This window comes from Lampetra fluviatilis, chromosome 19 (genome assembly GCF_964198595.1).
Source record: "Lampetra fluviatilis chromosome 19, kcLamFluv1.1, whole genome shotgun sequence".
In the NCBI taxonomy this organism is placed as follows: domain Eukaryota; kingdom Metazoa; phylum Chordata; class Hyperoartia; order Petromyzontiformes; family Petromyzontidae; genus Lampetra; species Lampetra fluviatilis.
In genome coordinates this window covers 12,096,308-12,119,639 of record NC_136293.1, presented here as the reverse complement: position 1 = coordinate 12,119,639, position 23,332 = coordinate 12,096,308, and the positions used below count along the sequence as shown (strand labels likewise).

At 50.7% G+C, this 23,332-nt stretch overlaps 1 protein-coding gene across 1 annotated transcript in view; it reads right to left on the bottom strand.

Annotated features, from left to right (window-relative positions):
* Window positions 1-12,940: 12,940 nt before the first annotated feature.
* Window positions 12,941-23,332, bottom strand: part of PDGFC (platelet derived growth factor C) — a 34,262-nt gene continuing 23,870 nt past the window's right edge. The window contains exons 4-6 of the mRNA XM_078865090.1: window positions 21,163-23,311; window positions 19,698-19,918; window positions 12,941-13,078 (exon numbers count right to left, since the gene is read on the bottom strand). Of these exons, the coding sequence (XP_078721216.1) occupies window positions 12,968-13,078; window positions 19,698-19,918; window positions 21,163-23,311 (2,481 nt within the window). The 3' untranslated portion in view covers window positions 12,941-12,967. The remainder of the gene's footprint in view (window positions 13,079-19,697; window positions 19,919-21,162; window positions 23,312-23,332) is intronic.

Sequence of the window (23,332 nt, the reverse complement as noted above, 5' to 3'; positions counted from 1 at the left end):
ACACGACTAACTGAATAATCAATCAAACTGATTCTTACGCTCATGATACAAGCTTTGAAGTGTGTGAGAATCACGTGCTTACAAATTATATGCTAATGTTACAATTATGCTAATAGGGTGAAGCTAAACTTTACAAACAGGACTAAAACTACAAGAACAACAAAACAAGATTAACTCATGAGTCGAATCGCAACCCCATTTCGTGAAAATCATCAAATTGTGGGGCTGACACTGGTACCTTATTAGGAAGTGGACAAACGTATCCTAGGAGAGCGGTGACACAATGGTTAGCGCACTGCACTCTGTGCCGAAGTTCACTTCCAGGCCGTGACTAACATGGCTTGGAATATCTGAATCAGATCTGAATCAGTCCAGGGCACCCCCTTCACCAACCCTTGCTCACCGGCGTGATGAAAGCGTGTCCAAACAACCCCCACACGACTTAACAGGGCACAAGGGAGACCTTCATCCAGCGTTTAATTGACTAAAAGGAAAAACATCGATAGTATATATTCTTTCTGAAATGTAATTCCAAAGACATAGGCTTCTTCTGGGTGAACATTACAAAATGTCCCGTCCGTCATCGTAACATTTATCCGGCGCTGCTAACTGGTTGTGGAGGCCAGCAGACTGTGGCGTATATCGCGTTCGACATGGGCTCTGCTACAATGAAATAACCGGGGGGGTGGGGGGTGGTGCCTGGGGGGGCTTTCCTGCAGTCGGTGGGCCCCGGTGCAGTTGCACAGCCTGCGCACGTGATCGCTGCCCAACTGCCAGGAGACACAGGGGGGCTGATTGCTGCGATCAGCCGGCCATTGCTTGACGTTGCCCTCCTGAAGATGTTCCCGCTTGCAAGCAGGGCAACATTAATAACGCCCGGATCGAGTTTTCCTACGGAACACAAACCAGCTCCGGTCTGCCCTACTCCTCGCCTCGCGGTCAGGCCCGCCAATGTTCTCTGGGTCGACTCATTACTCAATTACATCATCGGCCGTAAAAGACATTGCCCATGTGTTCATAAAAAACATCTCATTGTACAATCTCATTAGAGTCACATTTAATAACCGTAGTATAATTTTGAGCAAATGTTGTTCTCTCTCCGTATTTATTTATTTTTGTCGGTGTTTCTTTTCCTTTTTTGCTCTGCCGGTCAAGGGCACGGTCGGTTCAAATGGCTGTTTTGTTGTTTTTGGTGCCAGTCTGCCGGCTTTGAAGCCTTCTCCACAAAACATCGTAAGGTTCGGGCGAGCCAGGCACAGACTGTGCCCTGCCTGTGCCAAAATAAACAAATTCTGCAAGGTATGTGGTGTTCTCCGCCCGCGTTCGCTGAATCGCCAAACTCCATGCATGCATCTACGCAGGTATCTTGTTCTTTGCCTTCTCATTTAGCATCGACGAAGTGGATATGTGGACGGAGCGGTGAAGCGGTGGCGAGTGTGTAAATTGTGCTAAAACAAAACCCGGCGTCCCGAGTTCAGTTGCCAGCCACGGCTAAACAGTCAGTGGTGAGCGATTATAAAAACCAGTCCTGGACCCCCATTTTATCCATCCGCGGTGACCAGCGTGAAGAACTGCGTGGCCAAACAAAGTCTGTGACTGAGCGTTAGGGGCTGTCCATAAATGACGTCACGCGATTTTGGACGATTTTTGACCCCCCCCTCGTCACACGGCGTCACAAAAAGTCAGACCCCCCCCCCTCAAATATGACATCACAAAGCTCTGCCCCCCCAAATAAAACATGCTTCAAATCGCCTTAAACTATTGTCATTGTAGTGCGTATTAAATGTGGTGCTGCACTCTGATGTTGTAGGAGAAAACATTTATTAAAAACTCTATTTATTTTAGTAGAACGTGTTGTCTATATTTATTTAAAGTTGCACATTTTGATGTGACGTCACATTTCTCACCCCCCCCCCCCCTCGTCACACATCGTCACAAATGTCTGACCCCCCCCCTCCCTAGGTGCGTGACGTCATTTATGGACGGCCCCTTACTTGGGAGGTCTTCGTCCGGCAGTTCAATTGTTAACTTGCAGCCTGCGCGTCATTCAGACGTCGTTGTCCGTCTGTCTCTCTCACCCTCCAGCCAGCAAAACTTCGTTTACATTCACTACTTTAATGAGCCAAGAATGTCTGTGTGTCCCGCGCGTGACGTCACTCCACGTCGTCCAGCCCCCCTCATTCATACTCATGAACAGGTGACGTCCTTCACATGGACCCCCCCCCTCCCTCATTAATAATCATGAGCGGGTGACGTCACTCCACATCGAACAGCCCTCCACATTAATAATCATGAAGAGGTGACGTCTTCCAAATGGACACCCCCCCCTATTAATAATAATTAGCGGGTGACGTCACTCCATATGGGGGGGCGAGGCGCCTCCTCCCCCCTCTGATACAGCCCTGCAGGATGAGTCTAGCCTACCAGCATGATCACTCCCACTGATACAGCCCTGCAGGATGAGACTAACCTACCAGCATGATCACTCCCACTGGTACAGCCCTGCAGGATGAGACTAACCTACCAGCACGATCACTCCCACTGATACAGCCCTGCAGGATGAGACTAACCTACCAGCATGATCACTCCCACTGGTACAGCCCTGCAGGATGAGACTAACCTACCAGCATGATCACTCCCACTGGTACAGCCCTGCAGGATGAGACTAACCTACCAGCATGATCACTCCCACTGGTACAGCCCTGCAGGATGAGACTAACCTACCAGCATGATCACTCCCACTGATACAGCCCTGCAGGATGAGACTAACCTACCAGCATGATCACTCCCACTGGTACAGCCCTGCAGGATGAGACTAACCTACCAGCATGATCACTCCCACTGGTACAGCCCTGCAGGATGAGACTAACCTACCAGCATGATCACTCCCACTGGTACAGCCCTGCAGGATGAGTCTAACCTACCAGCATGATCACTCCCACTGGTACAGCCCTGCAGGATGAGACTAACCTACCAGCATGATCACTCCCACTGGTACAGCCCTGCAGGATGAGACTAACCTACCAGCACGATCACTCCCACTGATACAGCCCTGCAGGATGAGACTAACCTACCAGCATGATCACGCCCACTGATACAGCCCTGCAGGATGAGACTAACCTACCAGCACGATCACTCCCACTGATACAGCCCTGCAGGATGAGACTAACCTACCAGCATGATCACGCCCACTGATACAGCCCTGCAGGATGAGACTAACCTACCAGCACGATCACTCCCACTGATACAGCTCTGCAGGATGAGACTAACCTACCAGCACGATCACTCCCACTGATACAGCCCTGCAGGATGAGACTAACCTACCAGCATGATCACTCCCACTGATACAGCCCTGCAGGATGAGACTAACCTACCAGCACGATCACTCCCACTGATACAGCCCTGCAGGATGAGACTAACCTACCAGCATGATCACTCCCACTGATACAGCCCTGCAGGATGAGACTAACCTACCAGCACGATCACTCCCACTGATACAGCCCTGCAGGATGAGACTAACCTACCAGCATGATCACTCCCACTGGTACAGCCCTGCAGGATGAGACTAACCTACCAGCACGATCACTCCCACTGATACAGCCCTGCAGGATGAGACTAACCTACCAGCATGATCACTCCCACTGATACAGCCCTGCAGGATGAGACTAACCTACCAGCACGATCACTCCCACTGATACAGCCCTGCAGGATGAGACTAACCTACCAGCATGATCACTCCCACTGGTACAGCCCTGCAGGATGAGACTAACCTACCAGCACGATCACTCCCACTGATACAGCCCTGCAGGATGAGACTAACCTACCAGCATGATCACTCCCACTGATACAGCCCTGCAGGATGAGACTAACCTACCAGCACGATCACTCCCACTGATACAGCCCTGCAGGATGAGTCTAGCCTACCAGCACGATCACTCCCACTGATACAGCCCTGCAGGATGAGACTAACCTACCAGCAGGACTCAGTCAAGGCTTTTTTCCTGCTATAAGTGAAGAACGATTATTATATGTATTATTTGGGGTGTGACAATTCCCCCCCCCACCCCGACAATTTGATGAATGGTCACGATTCTTCATCGCGATTAGATTCAAGGATTTATTTTTTCATTTTAAGAATTGTTCGACATATAACGGCCTCGAGTGGCTGCAGCTGCAGGGGCTGCTCGAACCCATTGACGCCCATTACATTTACAGATCAGATTAAAACGCGATTCTTACACGCGTCAAAATCCAACCTACATATTAACTGACCAATCGACGCATTCTCCCCACCACTCGTATTGTACGTGTGTGTACGTTGAACTTCTTTCGCACCGTACGTAGCCAACCGCGCCGATATGGCAGTGCGGGAGAAAGGTCAACACACTGAACACAAAAAGCAGTTCTAAGCGATGAAATAACAAAAGCAATCATCTCTCAACATTTATTTCGCAGAACTAGAAGCCTGCGATTGAGCGGTGCTGGCTAACTTCATTGAAAGTACAAATGCACAACGTCCATTGATTGTCCCTGTATATGCTTCAAAATACACCGCAGCCTTTAAACGGTGCATAATGTTCTCTAAAAGGCGGCGGCGGTTGCCAGAAGGGGTTATTAAAAGCACATTTCGTCGAAGGCTCTTGCACTCCTTCTCTTTGCCTGCGATCGCTGTGCCAGGAATGTTATCTAGCCCGTTGCCAGCCTGAGCTTTCGTACGCTGCAGGACAATTGGTGCTTCTCCCTTGCCTCAGCACTCGACCTGCTTGAGTCCTTCATCCCATTATTAGGCTGGAGAAATGTGGTTACAGTTATGGCAAGAGTTGCAATAATTAAAATTCATCCTCAACCCTTTGTAAATCCAATGTTGGGATGAAGGCCCTTCCCTGCCCCCCGCCGCCACACCATTCCGTGTCTGCGATGGGTGTTGTTTAACCATACTTCACCACGCTGGTTAATACGGGGTTGTGAAAAGAGGGGAACCAGGACCGGTTAAGATTTCACTCGCCACGGATATTGGGCGTAGCCAGCAGTCGGTGCAGTAAAAGTGGTTTCCTGCTGTCACGAGCTTGCAAAAGGGCTCATCCCTTGTGGCTGCCCAGAGCCAGGTGTAATGTGCACGTCTAGAGGGCAAATTCTGTTGACTTGGCACAAAGTGTTTTTAATTTTTAATAGCCCCTCTATATGTGATGGGTGGAGTCCACCACCCCTGACCGGGATTTGAACTTAGAATTTCTCAAATGTGAGTCACAGGCTTCTGCAACTGTGCCACGCGACTAGAAGTCAAATAAGTAAATGAATGTTTCGTTCGTCATGGGCCTTCTACGTGAAAAGTATCCAGCAGCATTTATTCAAGCGAGAAAGCTTCCGGACTGGGTTCTGAGCAGAGGCAGGCTTGCTGCGTAATATGGATGGATATCAGGTGTCGTCCTATCGCTGCCAAAATAATTTAGTTGAAGTCACTCATTTGAATAGGCGGCGAGGTTCATGAGAAGCTCAGTCTCACTTCCGAAGGGCATCACGTCCACAGAAGGAATCAGAAACGCAAGCATCGCCTTCAAAGTCCTGGGTAACTCCCTACGTAGTCAAGGGATTTATTTTTTATTCTCTGCATTTGAAATATTTTGAAGACTCTGTTTAAAAAAAGAATATTTTTTTGTCTAAGAAAAAGAAAACTATCAGTATATTTGGACTTGCAAATACGTTACAGTCCATCTGGTCGCATTTCTACATGATAGGGGGGCACTCCGAGTTTCTGTATTGACGGTGTTGATTTAAAAGGAGTAAGTGAAGTGAATTGTACCCATTTGCACCCAATCTTGAGTGGGGAAATGGCAAAGTGATGCAATACCGGCAAGAGGAACTCAGATGCTTTTGCTTAGAGAAACAAAAACTACAGAGAATGCGAAACAACAACAACGTTAACATCTGAACTTCGATAGAACACAGAGCACGTCCCTTGGACCAAGGTCACCTCACTGTCCGTGATAGAAAAAGCACCAGGTGTGCATTGCATATGATTATATTTTATTTCTTCATTCTGTAAGGGAAATAAAGTGCGAATTTGATATTACTTCACCATCACGCTTCTTATATAATTATCAACCGAGTCTCAAGACTCTCTTTCAGAAAGGATGTATGTATGCTGAACTTCTTTCGCACGGCACGTAAACAACCGTGCTAATTGGAGGTGCGGATTCTGCTTTGGAAAGTTTGTTTGATTCCTCTTGCACCGTTCTTGCATGTGGGACAAAGACGAGAGCACTCCAGGAAAACTTGGACGTAACTTTCTAGAAAGTAGACGATTAATCGATTAATATTGATTCTTTTCAACCTCACGATATGCTCATCGAATAGTTTGTGTGTGGAGAGGACCAAGTGTCTCTTTCAGCTATTAGAAGCAGTTATATTTACCACGATATTGAAGAATAATTACTTAATTGAATCTCGACCCTGACTCTTACAACACCTGATTTATGCATTGTGGTCGCCCATTCAAGCACTATCCGGACCCAAACCTTGACTTTCGAAACATGACGACATCTGTGAAAACGAGCTTCATACCTCATCGGATTCTTCCAGTCTAAATATAGATTCTGCTCAAGATTCCGATTGATTCTGACATCGGGCACATTCATCGCTGTATTCCACACTAGCAGGGCTCCAAATATTCTCGCTGGCAGGAGGGTATCCACTCACAAATGCTGCTATGAACTGGGAGGTGCTCGTAACGTTAGACTCCTCTCTAAAAGCACAAATGGCAGAAATGTCAATAACTAGAGGAGTGGCAGCACCTGCAGTGGATTATGTTCTTCAGGTGAGCACAATTAAGATCATTACCTTCCCCCCCCTCCCCCCCGTCTATTTCTCCGAGACGTTGATTCTCACAATCCTGCATGCAGGAGCTTCGTGTTACCACCGGCTCTAGCCTTTGTGTGCCTGGCAAAAGCGTAATTACAACCCACACAGCAAGGCAAGTGCCCGCACCCACCCCCTAACCTTTTGTCTCGCGATCACAATAGAGGCATTCTCTGCTGCGCCCTCTGGATTGTGGAGTATCGCTGCTTCCAGAGCCGACTGAAGTGGTGCCACAGGCCCATTACCTTTGCAGGGCTTCGACCAAAGTTGGTCCAAAAGGCAAACTTATGACGAATTGGCGATGACGCAAAGATCGTGTGTCACTGCGGCTCCTGCGTTATCGGTTGACGTGACTCGTCACTATCTTTGCACGTCCGCTATTGTCAGATGTAGGAGTGATGCCCGTTAAGGTGTTGGTCATAGAGCTCGACTTTAAAATAAACTTGCCAGAACAGAGGCTTCTGGCCTATCAATATGAGCGGCTGGGATGTTGTTTTTAATAGAACCAGTCAGATGTAATCACTAAGAGGAGGTTTGATTTAAAGCTTTCGTGACTGCAGGGATTCATATTCTTGGTTCTTTCGGTAAAGTCACGTAGAAGGGAAATAATAAAATAATAAACATATAAAACAATAAAAATTCTCACGACGTTTCGACTGCAACACAAGCAATCAAACACCTGATGATGATGATTGCTTGTGTTGCAGTCGAAACGTCGTGAGAAATGTTATTGTTTATATATTTTATGTTTATTATTTCCCTTCTACGTGACTTTACCGAAAGAACCAAGAATATAAGAGGAGGTTGTTGATGGAGGAGAGGGCAGGCAAAATGACGTAGGCATTGTGAGAGTGGCTTCCTGATACCAGTGATGAAGGAAAGACCCAGAGCCAGAAGGTGGTGCTGGTGGTGGTGAGACTACCTCACTATTTTGTTTTATTTTACCAGGTAAGGCCCACTAAGAACTATGTAACTCTTTTCCAGAAGCGACCTGGCCACAAATGATAGCTCAGCGAAGTGGCTTATCATCGTGTGGATATTTGTAGCAGCCAAATACTCTGAACGCACGTTTCTAAAATGTGGAGGATAAAACCGGAGGACCCGGAGAGAAATCGACGCGACCACGGGAGGAGAGAGACATGCAAGCTCCAAATATACAGGCGTCAGGGTCGGGATCAAACCCATGAGTTCCTGTATAACAGGCGAGGCAGTTGACATCTAACCACCGTTCTTCCTGTAAGACGGGTCAACAGTGCAACAGCTGACAGATTTGGCACGAGAAAGGAAGCGGTGGCGAAGTGTTGTGCTATGAAACGCATTGGTCGTGTGATAACTCCTTCTTATCTGTGACTTTGTTTGCTTTTCACAGCTCTCAAATACCGCTGCTCCAAGAAAGCCACCGCCTGAGTTCTGCTATCCAACAATGCACCCCAACATAGCTGCTGACACTTGTAATTATTGAGCCCAGCTGGGTCTACATTGTTGGGTTTTTTCCGCAGCAATCAGGGGTCATTATTAGAGCTTTTAAAGTACATCAGGGTGAGACAGTTCCCATTTATTCGTCTCCTTGGTGATGGTCGTAGTAGTTGTAGAATGTAAATTGTCCGTGGGATGAGGGCCTCCCCACAGCGTGCTGGCCACGGTCGGTATATGACCACACCTCATTACGATGGTCAATGTACGCCTTTTGGCGTCATCTGGTCCAAGACCAATGGAGACTGGGCTCTAACAAAAGCTGTCTCGGGTGTGGACCAATCAACTTCAAGGACAGTGCATATCATTATCATCATCAGAGTTGTTTCTTTTTTGTTTGCATTTTGACTGCTTGTGTTGTGGTTATTGCAAACATGATGCCTTGTATTAAAGGTGTCAGTTTTTGTTCCAGTTGAAAGGGTAAAAACCTATTACTATGACGGTTGATTTGTTTTGCATTGCCCCGCAGGGAGCCCCTCAGCCTGTCGCCACCCGTCGTGCAGGGTGGTCGCCCCTTCAAACGCAAGGCTCAGGCCTGCTTAGCTTCCGTAATCTGAGATCGGTCGCAATTTGAGTCATTTGAACAGATGCAGAAATCGAACTCCCTTTGTTTGATGCCAATTGATCCATCACCGAATTGCAAATAACAATGAACGCTCGCGATGTGACATGGCAAGGCAATAGGATTAATCTCACTCGTCACCACCGACTTAAAATTTGACTGCCGAACAAACCACTCTCAAAATCCCAGCCCCTGGTGCATCCGTCCCTACCTCTGACGACGGTAAACCTAGAAAGCTGCGCAGGAATTGATTTGGGCGTCAGGACCGGAGTGTCTGAAAGCCCTGGGCCCCTGCTCCATTTGTCCCAAGCTTCTTGAGGCCTCGCGGAATGCGGTTCTGCGTGTTTCCGAGACGCGTTTACACGGGGACCCCCCCTCCTCCTCCTCCACCTCACTGGGCGGTGCCGGTCTTTGTTGCTCGGACTGAACTTGCAAGGGAAGGGCGAGGCTGGGATGCTCGATGTCGAGGACGCTCACAGTGGCGTGGGGGGGGGCACTACCAACGTGGCAGGGAGCGAAACGGCAGAATAAGAGGGCCTAATTGCCACGGGCCTTCAACGTGAACGTAGCGGGCCCGACCCTCCCGGGACGTGCCGATTTGCTTGATCTGCCGGTGAGGGGCCACCCGTGGCCTCGGAGTAGAAAATAGAGACGTGTGGGGATTGATCGTGGGGGTTTGCGCGCATAAAATTGAGGGCTTCCTTTTCAGAACAATCAGGGTAATTAGGAGAACAAAGAGTACTTTATTTATAATCTCACCTCATGCCAGAGTGCCGTTCTAGGAATAGCTTGGATATTTGCCAGAGAAATATTTGTGGAAGGACTTTGGTGTGATTTGTCAAAAAATAAAAAAAATGTTGGCGCGGGGGGGGGTAGACGCGACGGCACTTCGCGCATCAAACAAAAGAATGACACCGTGGTAAGGTCGCATTTGCCGTGTTTAAAACGTTTCGTTTTATTATTTTCCATAATGCTTCTTGGTTTAAATACGGAACAAAAAAAATAGCGGGAGAAAACCAACCAACGCAGAGAACCAAACTTTTACACTTTTCCTGGACAACAACAAAACATTTCATAAAGGAAAGTATTTTTTTTCGTTGTTGTTTATTTGTTGCAGAAATACGGGGCAGTGGTGTACAAAAAACAGGTGTGCGTTTAATTTAAAAAGACGACGTCAAAAAAAATACAACGGCTTACGCAACGGATCGATGATAATCTGTGGAAAAGCAAAATAACCCCCCTCCCATGTTAATGATCATCAGCGCGCTTCCCAAGGAGGGATACAGCCTGTCTCTGGCATCGTCCAATGTCACTCGTAATCGCGTGAGATATTCACTGTGACACTTGTTGCCCTCGCAATGCCCCCTGGTGCACCCATGGGCATTGCCACCCCCCTTCATCCAACATCCAACAATCACTCTCAGTCACAAGGGCCGTTACAAAACATCAGCGGCTTGTCTGGTTTCCTTTATAAAATTGGAATCGAGGAGTCAAGCGGAGTCAAACTAAAGCCAACGACGATAATAGCGGGCATTGGGCAGCCTTTTATTTAAATAAAAAACTGCAAAAATGTTCGTATGGTCGCTCAAGAATTCCTTTTAAAAATGCTCCTTTTGTTGCGCGCCTGTGTGGATTGAGGAGCATGTGTTTTGTTTTAAACTCGGAGACCACTTCGGTTTTTTACGCCGCTCGTTCCTCCGTGGCTAAAGTTAACCGTTAAATGGACCGTAAAGTAAATGTACAATTAACTTGAGACAATCATAATGCATTGCCCGCCACCGACGTTTGAACCGTGTTCCCTTGGAACAATTAGAGGGCAGAGTGCGACGAATCGCTGCTCTTAAATTGCTTTCTTGAGTTTTGAGGATGGCGTGCAGTGTGGTTTTGTTATCGTTCACGAAGCGCGTACATATTGCATTGAACCAGAGTCTCAGGCCTGAAGGAGAATGGCACTGCTGGCATCGAGAAAGAATGCGGGCAAACGATATTCTCATCCCAGGCATCTTTCGCAGGGCTCACAATCGAAACCAAAATGAACGGCGATCGGCCTTCAAGAGCCTTGCCCATTCAAAATAATTAATTACGATAATACAAAAACAGCATAAATGCCCTTAACACTATCATTTATGTAATATTTACAAGAAAACAGCACCTACATCATATAAATTAAGTACACAGACGAAGAATTATTACTCTACGGGCGGTGAAAATGTCTTAAAATAAGACAGTAGTGGGGCACCATACCTTTTTTTTTTTTACAAAACTTGTTGTCTTGAAATGGTACAAATCTCAAACAAGCACATTCGTTTTTTATATAAAGTTTGGGAATTATTACCGTGATGTCCTTTTTTTTCCATGAGTCTCAATATCTCTCTCCCCAAAATTAACGTATCCTTACTGCACATTTTTTTAAACCTAAATTTGCCCTTGACTACTCTCGTGTACTGCACGGGTATCGTGGTATATTGCAAGGAACATATTTAAGTGCTTTGACGTTTTGTTTCGCTTCCTTACTGTTGCGTTTTTCGACCGAGCGTAGCATCGGCGCACAGCAAAGAGGAGGAAGCGCCTTGGCGATGCGAAGAATTCTCCTCTTTGGCTTTTAAAGCATCGCCTTCTGTAAAGCAGTGCTTTAAAAACCAGGAGTGAGCAAATAGGCCAACGTGAATTGCTTTCATAAACCAGAAACACAAAAAATATATATATATATAAAAACACCAGCAGCTTTCTCGTCCCTCTTTCAACACGCAATTTTTTTTTGTGTCATTTTCTGTTTCTTTTTCAATTCTCTTCAATCGCCCCCCCCCCCTTTTCTTGTTCTCCCTCCCTCCCTCCCTGCCTCTCTCTGGACCATTCACACAGCCCGTTCAGGGAGAAGGACGAGGAAACAAAACATTTTGTAAACGCGGAGAGAAGCCTCGAGTGCGATTTTGAGCGATGGGGGAGGGAGGAGAGAAAAACGAAAAACAACAAATGTGGGATGGCAGGTGCCCAGGGGTAGCTCCAGTGAAAGGGGCGCTCATCCCGAACAACAGAATCCTCAGCGTCGGTCACAGACCCAGCCAGGGAGGCCTTCAGGCACGCGTAGAAACTGTTTACAGGATTTAATTTTGTATGTTTGGTTGGTGGTGGTGGGTGGGGGAGCGGTTATTTAATATATCTGAGCCACTTCTGCGCTTTTCTGCGGCACGACCACCAATCCGTACGCGTCTCTCTCTCTCAATCACTCTCAACCCACAGCACCACCCTTCACCCCCCCCCCCCCAGGAGGGGCTTTGCGTGTCCTGCTGGAAAGCTCTGCCTCGAACGGCATCGCCGTTAACCGTCCAGAGGAGCCCTTTAAAATGATAAAACGACGATGCCCTTGGGGCTTTTTCTCCTTTTGAGGCCCTCTCCGTTGCGTGACGCGCGCCATTCCTTTGGCAAGTAAAAGTTCGCCGAGTTTGTGCAATCAATTGCTGCTGACTTGAGTCTTTTCTGAGCAGCCGTGCCCTGTGGTGGGAGAGGAACAGCGGTGTTGAGGGGGCAGGGGGGGATTGTGGGGTGGAGGAGGAGGAGGAGGGTGGGGAGCCGCCGCAGTTGCTTGTCCTTAAACAGGTCCTTTTGGCCTCGTATCCCCAGCTAAGTGGCCTGGGTCTGCGTGACCAATTTGGCAGGGCGCCGGTAGACGCGACTGGCGGCGCGTGCCCCCTCCCCAGCCCCACGGCTCCCACTCTTGGATACCACGTCTTGTTGTTCGTGCCGTTGTCGGCGCTAGCTTCAGTCCTGATTGGGTTGCTTGTGCTTGTCGGGGGTGGGGGGCAGGGGTGGGTCGTGGTTGGTCTTGGGCTGAGGAGCGCAGTGGCGTTGCTGTCAGTGGCGGCGCTGCTGCTGCTGCTGCTGTTTGTATTGTTTGAAGGCTGCTGCTCGATGCAAGTGGGGAAATTGCTGACAAATTGTCTTTGGCATTGAGGCTGTGACTGCTGGATTGCGCTGCTGCTGCTGTCGTCGTCGTTGCTGCTGCTGTTGTTGTCGCTGTTGTTTGTGGTGCAGCCATAAGTGCGATTATTATTCGTTTGTGGATGACTTGGCCACGATTTATCCGTTGACCCCGTTGGCACAGGTGCACTGGCACGCCTCGTGGTGCTCCAGGTGCACGTCCGTCAGGTTCTTGTGGAAGCTTCCTCTCCACGCCTTTATCTGCAAGACCTACGACGGCACCACCACCACGTGCACACACACACGCACGCACGCGCAACACACATGGACACAGTTAAATATTCCTTCAAGATCAAGATGTCATCAAGACAAAAGCCGTTGATGCCACCACGCCTCGCCAACATGTTCTACCCTCTGCCAGATCGCACAGCTGCCACACAGTAGACGGGCGGGTCTCCAACAGAGGTGTCACGTCTCGCCTCCTCGACCGCCGGAGTAATTAGAGAACATCAACTAAGGCTCGTATCGTGCTCGAGGCGGTGACATGACCCAGCACTAGGCCTGGCCACTGTTGTCTCGGCAGTCTTGACGTCTACACTCTGTCCAAGGTAATCGGCGAGGCCTGAGTAGACCTAGGGGAGACCCATGACCGCTTCATACACCCTGACGTGCCAATGCTGTTATCCATGGCCGGCAATAAAACTCAGGTGGCTGGATTTGTAGCACAGTTCACTGCCAACTGGGCCACTGCTCCCAATAACAACACAATCCACGTATAAGCACACATACAAACTCGCACACACACATAAGCACAAAAATCAAGATCTGCTTTTAGCCTCCGCTGTTCGTGAGAACATTATTCCACTTTGGTCAGCACTGCACGCAAAGGGGTCTGGCCAAAACAATTCACTCCCATTTACCTTTACGCTGAGATAACCTAGGCAAGGTTAACCTGGGTAAGTTACCCTATGCAAGCTCCTGAGAATGTTCAGGCCTCATGTTTTATATATTTTTTTGCTATTTTTTGTTCAGGAATAATGTTATGCATAGCCAGGAATCGATTCTAGGATGCTGATATAGAGGAAGCAAACAGTGACCACTGAGCTACATCATCAAATCCCTTCTGTTTATCCATCAAGGATGTGGTAAAAAGCGCTGTTAACAAGCACCTATGAAGGTTGACGTGGTACACGGGGAAGTTGTCATGGCCAGCGCCACGACAAAATGCCGATGCCTCCCTCGCGCTGATCTTCACTCGCTGCGCCAGATTCATTATCATAGAAGGCCGAGAGGGCCTAGGACATGCTTCAAGCAGATGAAGATGCCACTTTCCGTTTATGTTTATCCATGGCCAGGAATCGAACTCGCAGCACCGGAATTGTAGGACGTCGCACGAGCGTATGCACCATTACTCCTCACGCACACGCACGCGCACACGCACGCGCACACGCACACGCGCACATGAAATAACACCTTTGGTCACACTTTGTGTGCAGCGCTAAAACGGCCTTAATCTAAAGCCTTCCCACACCAACTTTATTGACAGGAACAGATTACATTTCTCCGTTTCATCTGCGCATGAGTTCGATATTAAATCTCCACCGTCTAGCCGCCTATTCCAATTCAGCATACTGCGGTGGAACAAATGTGGTTGGATGAAATATGTGAAACCGAAGTCAACTCTCGAAATGTGTTTTCCAAAGAGGGTGCGTAGTAGGGTTTATTGTTTCTGCACGAACATTATGTTTTATGTGTGTGTGTGTCCGTGTGCATGGGGGACAGGAGTGCATTGCCGAATGCGATGCATGACGGACACTGCCGCCCAAGTCTTGATTCGCAGCTATGGCCAACTTACGTGGCGCGTGACATCTGAACCGATCCCTGGGCCTTCCCCTCTAAGTCAGCTGAATTTCAAATAAGTACCGGGCACATCGTGGAAACATCAGCACTGGGGAGACAACGTTGTCTGGTGTGTTGTGGCCTGAATAGCGGCTCGCTCCCAGTCGTGCCTCGACCCTGGAAACCGAGGTTTTTGTTCTTGGCCATGCGCAGTATCAGGGGCACGTGGTTCCCGATTCATCCGGCCTACCTTCCCCCAGCTGGTGTCAGCTGAGTAGCTGGTGCGGTGATGTGGTCACCAGGAGCGTTGAGTAAACAAACGGTGTCTGGGTGTGCGTGGTGCAGGCCCACACACCGCTCATGCACGCAACCATTCCAGCACTAATATATGTTCACCAACAGCACTTGCCCCAAGCTATCCCGACTTTTCTGTTTACAGTAGAGGGTTGAATAGTGCACTTTTGTGGACAGGATATTAAAGGTACACAGCGACCCACGTATGCCTCGTTTCGATCCAAAGACACTGACAAGACGCTCAATGTTGACCCGGTAAGATAACGCCGACGCTTGGTCGCTGTGACACTTTTAGCATCTTGGACCCCAACAGATTTCGCTCGCCCCCCCCACGAGGGTGTTTGCAGATTCCATCGGCTGGCGTCGATGCAGCGGCGCTACGATACAGCGGGTAAATAATCGTTCTCTCGAGGCCAATTAATTTACCCGCTAGGGATGCTTCCCTGGTGGAACGGTTGCCACGCTGGACATTGCAACGAGAGAGGAGGTCGCCGGTCCGATCTGCCAGCGTGCCGCTTGAAACAACTGGCCACGTTTCCCTGTAACCCTCTGCCTCAGCGCAGCGGTGTAAACGGGTTACCGCCGCAGTTGATTTGCAGGTGGTGTGTGTGTGTGTGTTGGTAAATTATGGGTATTCCCGCTCTTTTCCGAAAACGTCTGGCCAGGTGTGGAGGAGAAGTAGGCCAACGAATCTTCAAGAGGACCTTCTCCCAGCAGTGGCGTGGGGAAAAATGTGCAGGGCTGCATCTGTAACGTTGACTATTCACCTAAGATAGTCGCCTTGCTGAGTCTCGTTAACTCTTTTTCATGCCCCCCATCATTTGGGATGTTGGGCCAAATCCATTTCTCGGTGTTTGGCATGTGGAATGAAAGCAGAAAAGCTGGAGAAACCCACCGAGCGTGTGGGGGGGGGGGGGGGGTAACATTTCATCGCGCCACACAGATGCATTCAATGATCCATTAGGGCAATGAGCTGACCACCTTGTAGCTCTTTAAGAAGGATTACACATTTCACATCGGTAGATTAGCTTTGTTATTCATTTACATTTTTTTAAAATCCTCTTGTTTGTGATACAACTGAATGATGCTTACAGTTAAAACATTCCAGAGGAATATGGAAAAACCCCCATCCTGCCCTGCCTTGGCTCGCAATGCCTTCCGCATGTGGAATAATCATTTGCAGGGGAGAGCGATGATTTTCTTTCCGTGAAGGCCAAACGACGTGAGATGTGAACGAGTGATCCGAGTGGCAAGACACACAGAGCTCTCCTAGGTGACGATTTAAGCCTTGGGGGACATCGATGATGATGGACATGGACGATGATGATAAATCGACATCAATGATCAATCAATCATTGATAATGGACATCGATGATGATCATCATGGACATCGATGATGATGATGATAATGGACGTCGATTACGATGATGATAATCGACATCGATGATCAATCAATGATCATGGATATCGATGATGATGATCATGGACATTGATGATGATGATGATCGACATCAATGATCATGGTCAATCGATGGTGATGATGATCATGGACATCAATGATGATGATGATCGACATCAATGATCATGGACATCGATGATGATGATGATCATGGACATCGATGATGATGATCACGGTCCAAGTGCAATGTACTTCGAGGGTACCGAGCCGTAGTCTACGGCAGCCCCATCAAGGTGGCGTCAGTGATGTCTGTGCCAGACAATGTACTTTCTCCATCGGAATTCACAGCCACTCAAACTTGATCGCGACACGGGCATCGTCTGCGATGCTTTGTCCCCGAGGCTCCAGTTTCTTGGGATTTTCTCCCACGCTCCTCACCCTCCACACCTATACAGTTCCACCCCTCACCAGCTGTAACAAGCTAATTGTTTAATCCTCAATTGACGTATTTAATGTGTCGTGACGTTTGGCCAATGTTATAATCGGTTCCGGTAGTTATATTAATATTACACTTCTAGCAGTGGCGTCAGTTCACTTTTGAAGTCGGCTGTTTGTTTCGTTTCAGGGATTTCCCAAACAAATGATGTGACCCCCCCCCCACACACATAAAGTGCGCCACGTAAAAACGAGGCAATGTTTTCGGACAGTTTTTATTGTGGCTGTGATTATCTTGCTATAAATAACGCGTTAGAAACGAATTTAACAGCAATTTGGAAGGGGCTTGATTTTTATTGGCCCTGTCTCCCATTGCTCCCAACCTCTGCACCTTACCTACAGGCACGCACTCGCGCGCACACACACAGGCAGATATTTTACAACATGTTTGTTCTCCTTTTCTCTTGCTCCGAACTCTCACCCCCTCCCTCCCCTCCCTCTCCTGCCTCCCCCTCTCTTTTTTTTCCATCAAATTTTTTTTTGCAGTTGCAGGGCTGCACATTCCGTTGCCTCTCGCGGTTATACAACAAGCAGCTGCACGACCCCTCCAGCACGCGCCTCGCATAGCTCTAACCCCACAGGTGATCGGCCCAACGAGGCCAAACGGCACGCGGCTTTTCCCATCAGACCCCCCACCCCCCGAAACGATGCCCCCCCCCACCCACCTACCCAGCCACCCACCGCAAAATCCAACATCGCCACCGTCGGCTTTGATCAATCCGCTGTTGCACGAAGGCGCCCTCAAGACGGTACCGTAATCTAATTCTAGATTTGAAGCTTTCGTGACTGCAAGGATTCATATTCTTAGGTTTTTTCGGTAAAGTCACGTAGGTAAAACATTAAAATTAATAAAAGTAAAATAAAATAAAAATAAAATAAAAATCACGAGTGCTGTGACGGTTCCACCTGATGCCCCCGTCATTTAGCCCTTGACCATCGCCCATCATCACACGGAGCGGCGTGTCCTGCCGAATCCCACTTTACTTCTCCTAACAGATTTCATCGATGACTTTAAAATCTGCGCGTACGTTCTCTAAGCCAGCGGGTTCCCAACCTTTTCTCGACGCCCGGAAAATAATTTGTGGAAACGTCGCGGAGTGCAAAATAATGTCGTTTTGCGCAGGAACGAAATGGAATTTGCCACAATTCCACTCTCCGCTCCCCCCCCCCCCCCACGGCACGGCAGGTGGTCACGTGTGGCCTGCAGGCTGCAGGTTGTGAACCACTTCTCGAAGTTGTGTGCTCCGCTCACAAGTCCATAATTACTTAATTTTGGGTTAAATGGTGTCGGTTTGTAATCTTTCAAATGTATCTATATTTATATATACTTATATATTTGCTCATATGTGTTTTATCATTTTATATTTCGCACCTCTGATTAACACGGCTGGCTACGTACCTTGCTAAAGAAGTTCAACATACATATACATACATAAACTTTTTTTTTTATCCACATTATATCGACATGATCTCACCCAGAGAAATTAGTTATGAATTATAATATCGTTCCTGAAAGTCTATGTATGAAATTGTTCCTCTTACCATGTCTTGGCATGTACTAAGCGTGCATTTCTCCATGTTTGTGTAGTTGTCAGTGTTTGTTACACATGTCAACCCGTGTGATGTGGCCATATGCCACGGTCAGCTTTTGTACCAATTGGAGTCACCCATGCACTTGAAAACACAAATTCTTGCAGCCGGCCCTTTCACATCGCGTGCTTGTTATTTTAAACGTATCTTGGTTTTTTTTTCTCTTCTGTCTAAATCCCTACGTTGCAGGCTGGCCTTGACCAATTAAAGTTTCAGCTGTGGCTCTGCATGCAGCGGCACTCTCCAGGGTTAGCTTGTTTTGTTTTTCCCGAGGCTTGTGAAATGACCCTAAATATTTGGCTGGGAACGGTTGGCTTTGTAACGCCAGTCCACTCTGCAACGGATTAGTCGCGTGCAAGATAAGAGCTTAACATGAGGCCAGCCTTGACAGCAAAATTCAACACGGCACGGGGAAGCTGCACGGCGAGGAAAATCATTTTTGGATAATTCCTAGAACACTTGACCCTCAAATGCAGCGATTCTTAGAGAAGGTTATATTTAAACTCGGCAGACACGCAAATATTTAAGGTTTCGGTTCGCTGCTTGATGAAGATCTCCCCAGGCCCTGTTCGTGTTGGTCATGGGAGTAGTCGACCACGCTTCACCACGATGGTCATTTTGGTGGGGGGAGGGGGGGTGTGCCCAAGACCGGTTCCGATATCACGTGCTGCTGATGTTGGCCATGAAGGGGAATTCCACTCGGGTCACCAGGCGAGCAGCTCCCCCATGGTTTAGGATATAGTGAGGAGAACAACACTTGGTGGTAAAGCGGCTGCCTGGCACGTGGGTTGCTGCACAACACAGGACAGCAAGCCCTATTCATGACAATTCATTAACTTACTTGGGGGCAGGAGGTCGTGGGTTCAACCACAACCCTGACACCTGTATATGTGGAGTTTGCATGTCTCTCTCCCCGTGGTCACGTGGATTTTTCTCGAGGTTCTCCCGCTTTTCCCTCCACATTTGGATTCAACATCACGCGTTTAGAGTATTTAGCTGCTATAAGTTTCCACGCGACAAGCCGCTTCGTTGAGCAATCATTTGTGGCCAGGTCGCTTCTGAAAAAGAGCTACATACCTCAGTGGGCCTTACCTGCTAAAAAAATATAAATAAAGTAGTTTTCATTTAGTTTTACTATGTGTACAAAACGAGTATAATACATCCGTGTGGCCAAATGCAGCTAAACAAACCGGTCATCTGCGCGTGCCCTCCCCCCGACCCCTGCAACCTCACGGCCCCCACAACCCGCGCGTACCGCCGGGCGCTGGTTACCTCGTGCACCTTGCGCGCCGTGCGCGTGGCCTTGCAGCGGCACTGCGTGCAGTTGTGGGCGCAGCAGGCACAGTTCCCGCCGCAGCGGCGCACGAGCACGCAGCTCGGCCAGAAGACGGTGTCGGTGCGGCCAAGCTCCTCGCGCAGCGACACCGAGTAGTTGCGCGGCGTGCAGCTGTAGAGGCGCACCTCCTCCCGCAGGCGGTTCAGGTTGAGTTCCCCTGCGAGAGCAGACGCCCCGCGTGGAGGCGGTGTCAGTGCACGGTGGCCGGCGCACGTGTGTGCCGACGCAGTTATGTACGTTGAACTTCTTTCGCGCCGTACGTAGCCAACCGCGCTAATCGGAGGTGCCGGGGAGAAGGACGACCAACTAACGCACACAAAGCAGTTCTAAAGATGTTGGTTGTCAGCGAAGATTGAAAAGTGCACAACTCCAAGTGGCTTCCTAATAGCGGAAGGAAGAGCGTTCCAGACGGCCGCAAAAGCTCGGGCACGGTCGCTGGTTTGGTTGACAGACCATGGGTATGATTTACGTTTTGGTAAATTTCTCTGAAGTTTAAAAAAATATGTATATTTTAAAAAGATTTTACCACTATTTTTTGGGGGGAGAGAAATATTTGCCGTGTTTCGGCCGTTTCAGCGAGATGTGAATGTGGTTTAGAGTATTAAATACATCGCGGCTGGCATGTACTAAGGCGGAAATCGCAAGTTTGTGAATTCACTCAGGCCTTTGATTAGTCACAGTGCCTTTGTCTCATCTCCGCGAGCAGTTGTGCACGTTGTCAATTCTGTCTCGAGACGAGATAAACTGAGGACACCACCAAAGCTGTCCGGGTACATAGAGATGCCTTTTTAATTTCTGCTAGTTTGGGTGCAACACACACGGAAAAAAAACTCGTAATGGGCTGATGTCAGATTAAATGATGTTCTTGATGGGAATAAAGTACTCGGTATATAGTGGAGTGTATTATCATCACCGTAAGATTCCTAAAATGTAAATGTTTCAATTTGGTTCCCAAATTGTATGGCCCAGATGTTTCTTGGTTTCCTACTCAGGCAGAGTCAGCCTGAAGGTCAAGTTTCGTGCTGAACACTCACAAATACACGATCCCCATCATCAGTGAGCCAAGCAATTTCCCTCCTGTGCAGTGTGTGACCCTAAAGCCGACAGAAAACAGACAAAAGTCCCTTTGCCAGTTACTAACGTGGCACTGGAATGTGTTGCATGTAGGCCGCAAACAATCTGTGCCCGACCATCGACATTTAAGCCTCCTGAATGCAAACAACCGAAGCACCCAAAGCTTTTGCAGCCAATTTAAACCGTCGGCGCAGATGCGGTCGGGTTTGGGATCAGAGCCAGTGTCGGGGGGGGGGGGGAGGGCCTCGGCACTCCACTGGGCACCAAACACTCTGTCACAAGTTGGATGATATCAGTAGGGGGTGGGGGTAGCTTCGCCATCCTTACCGTTCCAGCGGCGGCCGTGAGCCGAGCTCCTCCCGCGAGCCTGCGGGACCGAGAAGGCCAGCCTGTCGAGCTCCACCTGCCACGACTCGGGCTCCAGGAACTTCACCATGTCCTCCAGCGTCTCGAACGCGGACAGCGTGTGCGAAAGCACCTCCATGGCGGAGCTCGCCAGCGGAGGGCCCAGGGTCCCCGGTGCCCCCGGCGCCGCCGAGCCCGCGGCACCGGCGGCCCCGCCGGCGGCACCGGCCCCATCGGCGGCCCCGCCGTGCGTGCCCAGGGAGTACGCGGTGGCGGCAGGGAGCACGTCCGCCTGGTGCCCGTGTCGCGCCGGGACGTGCATCTCCGCACTTAGCGACGTCCCGACGGGAACCCTGCTGAGTGCCGTCTGTGGTTGCTGCTGCTGCTGCTGGTGATGCTGCTGCTGCTGTTGTGACTGGTGTGACTTGTGGTGGTGGTGTTGATACTGCTGCTGGTGCTGCTGCTGCTGCTGCTGCTGGTGCTGCTGCTGCTGGTGCTGCTGCTGGTGCTGCTGCTGCTGGTGCTGCTGCTGGTGCTGCTGCTGCTGGTGCTGCTGCTGCTGCTGGTGCTGCTGCTGCTGGTGCTGCTGCTGCTGGTGCTGCTGCTGGTGCTGGTGCTGCTGCTCCCCATCCTGGTGCGTGCTGGCAGAAACGGCCAGCTCCTTGGCTCGCGTTCCAACCGCCAGAGCGGCGTCGGCGCCGTGCTGCTTGCTGCCCACGTGGGGCTTCTCCACCTCCAGCGTGCTCATGGGGTGCTTGGCCGCTTCCGCCGTGTGCTTGTCCCCGCCCGCGACGCTGCCGGCACCCAGCTTGCCGTGCTCCTGCGCGCGCTTCTGGGCGTGCATGTCGGCGAGGTGCTTGCTCACGTTCTGCAGGCCCGCGCCGCCGCCGGGCTGCCTGGCGCCCACGGCGGCGTGGTGAGCGTCCCCTCCGTGAGTTCCCGGCGTCCCCTCAGCTGGCCGATCCGCGACACGGTGCTGCGTCCCACTCGCGAGCGTGGCCACGGGCAACTTCGCCATCCCATGCACCGGCATGCCAGCGCCGGTGCCAGCCGACTTTTCGGATTCTGAGCCGACGCCGCGGCTGACGCTGCTGCTGCTGACGCCGCTCACGTGCGTTCCCGCCGGGTGCCTGGCCCGGTACGTGTACGTGCTGTGGTGCGGCTGCGTGCCCGTGCTTTCTGGCGGCACTTCCGCCACCGCCGCCTTGTCGATGGGAGCGTGTGAACCGGTGCCGGCCGTGCCGGCCGCGTGCGTGCCCACGACAAGCCTCTGCCTCATCGGATGCGACTGCGACCCCGCGCTTCCCAACGCGTCTTCTGGCTTGTCGGCGACGCGGTGGGAACCCGCGGACCACGCCGAGTGCGTGCCCACGGGGAGCCTCGCTCCGTGGACCTGCACCGCCGTGCTCCCGGTGGGAGTTTCTGCCGACTTCTCGACGTGACGGTGGGAACCGACGGCGATGGTGCCGCCGAGGTGGGTTCCCACCGGCACCCCGGCGCCTTGCGTCTGCGAGCCCTGGCGATGCGAGTGCCCTCCCGTGCCTCCCGTTGCATCTTCCGGCCTATCGGCGGCGCGGTGGGCGCCGGTGCCACCTGCGTGCGTTCCCACGGGAACCCTCGCTGCGTGCGTCGGCGTACGCTGATGATGCGACTGCGTCCCCGTATCTCCCGTCGCCTCTTCCGGCCTGTCGACCGCTCGCTGCGGCAGAACCGTGCCGACCGTGCCGCCGGAGAGCATCCCCGCGGGGACCCTCGCTCCGAGCGTCTGCTGCGGGTGGGAACCCGTGCCCGCCGGCGTTTCGGCCGGCTTGTCGGCGAGACGCCGCTGCGAACCCGTGCCGACGGCCCCTCCTCCGGACGGCGCCGACGCCGCCGCGGCCAAGGGGCTGCCGACGCCCAATTGCGTCTGCCCCGCGTGGTGCGCGGCGAGCACCGAGCCCCTCGCCGCCAGCGTCCCCGTCGCCGCCGCGGCGGCACCGGCGTCCGGAGTCAGGGCGGCGCCGCGGACCCCGGTCAGCGGCGCGGTGCCGATCGGCAGCATGGCGCCGGTGGCGGAGTCGGAGGCCGTGCCGGTGCCGACGGGTCCTCTGTGTAGGGTCCCCACCGCCAGGCCTGTGCCGCCAGACAGCTCCTGCAGGAAACCGATTTGTAC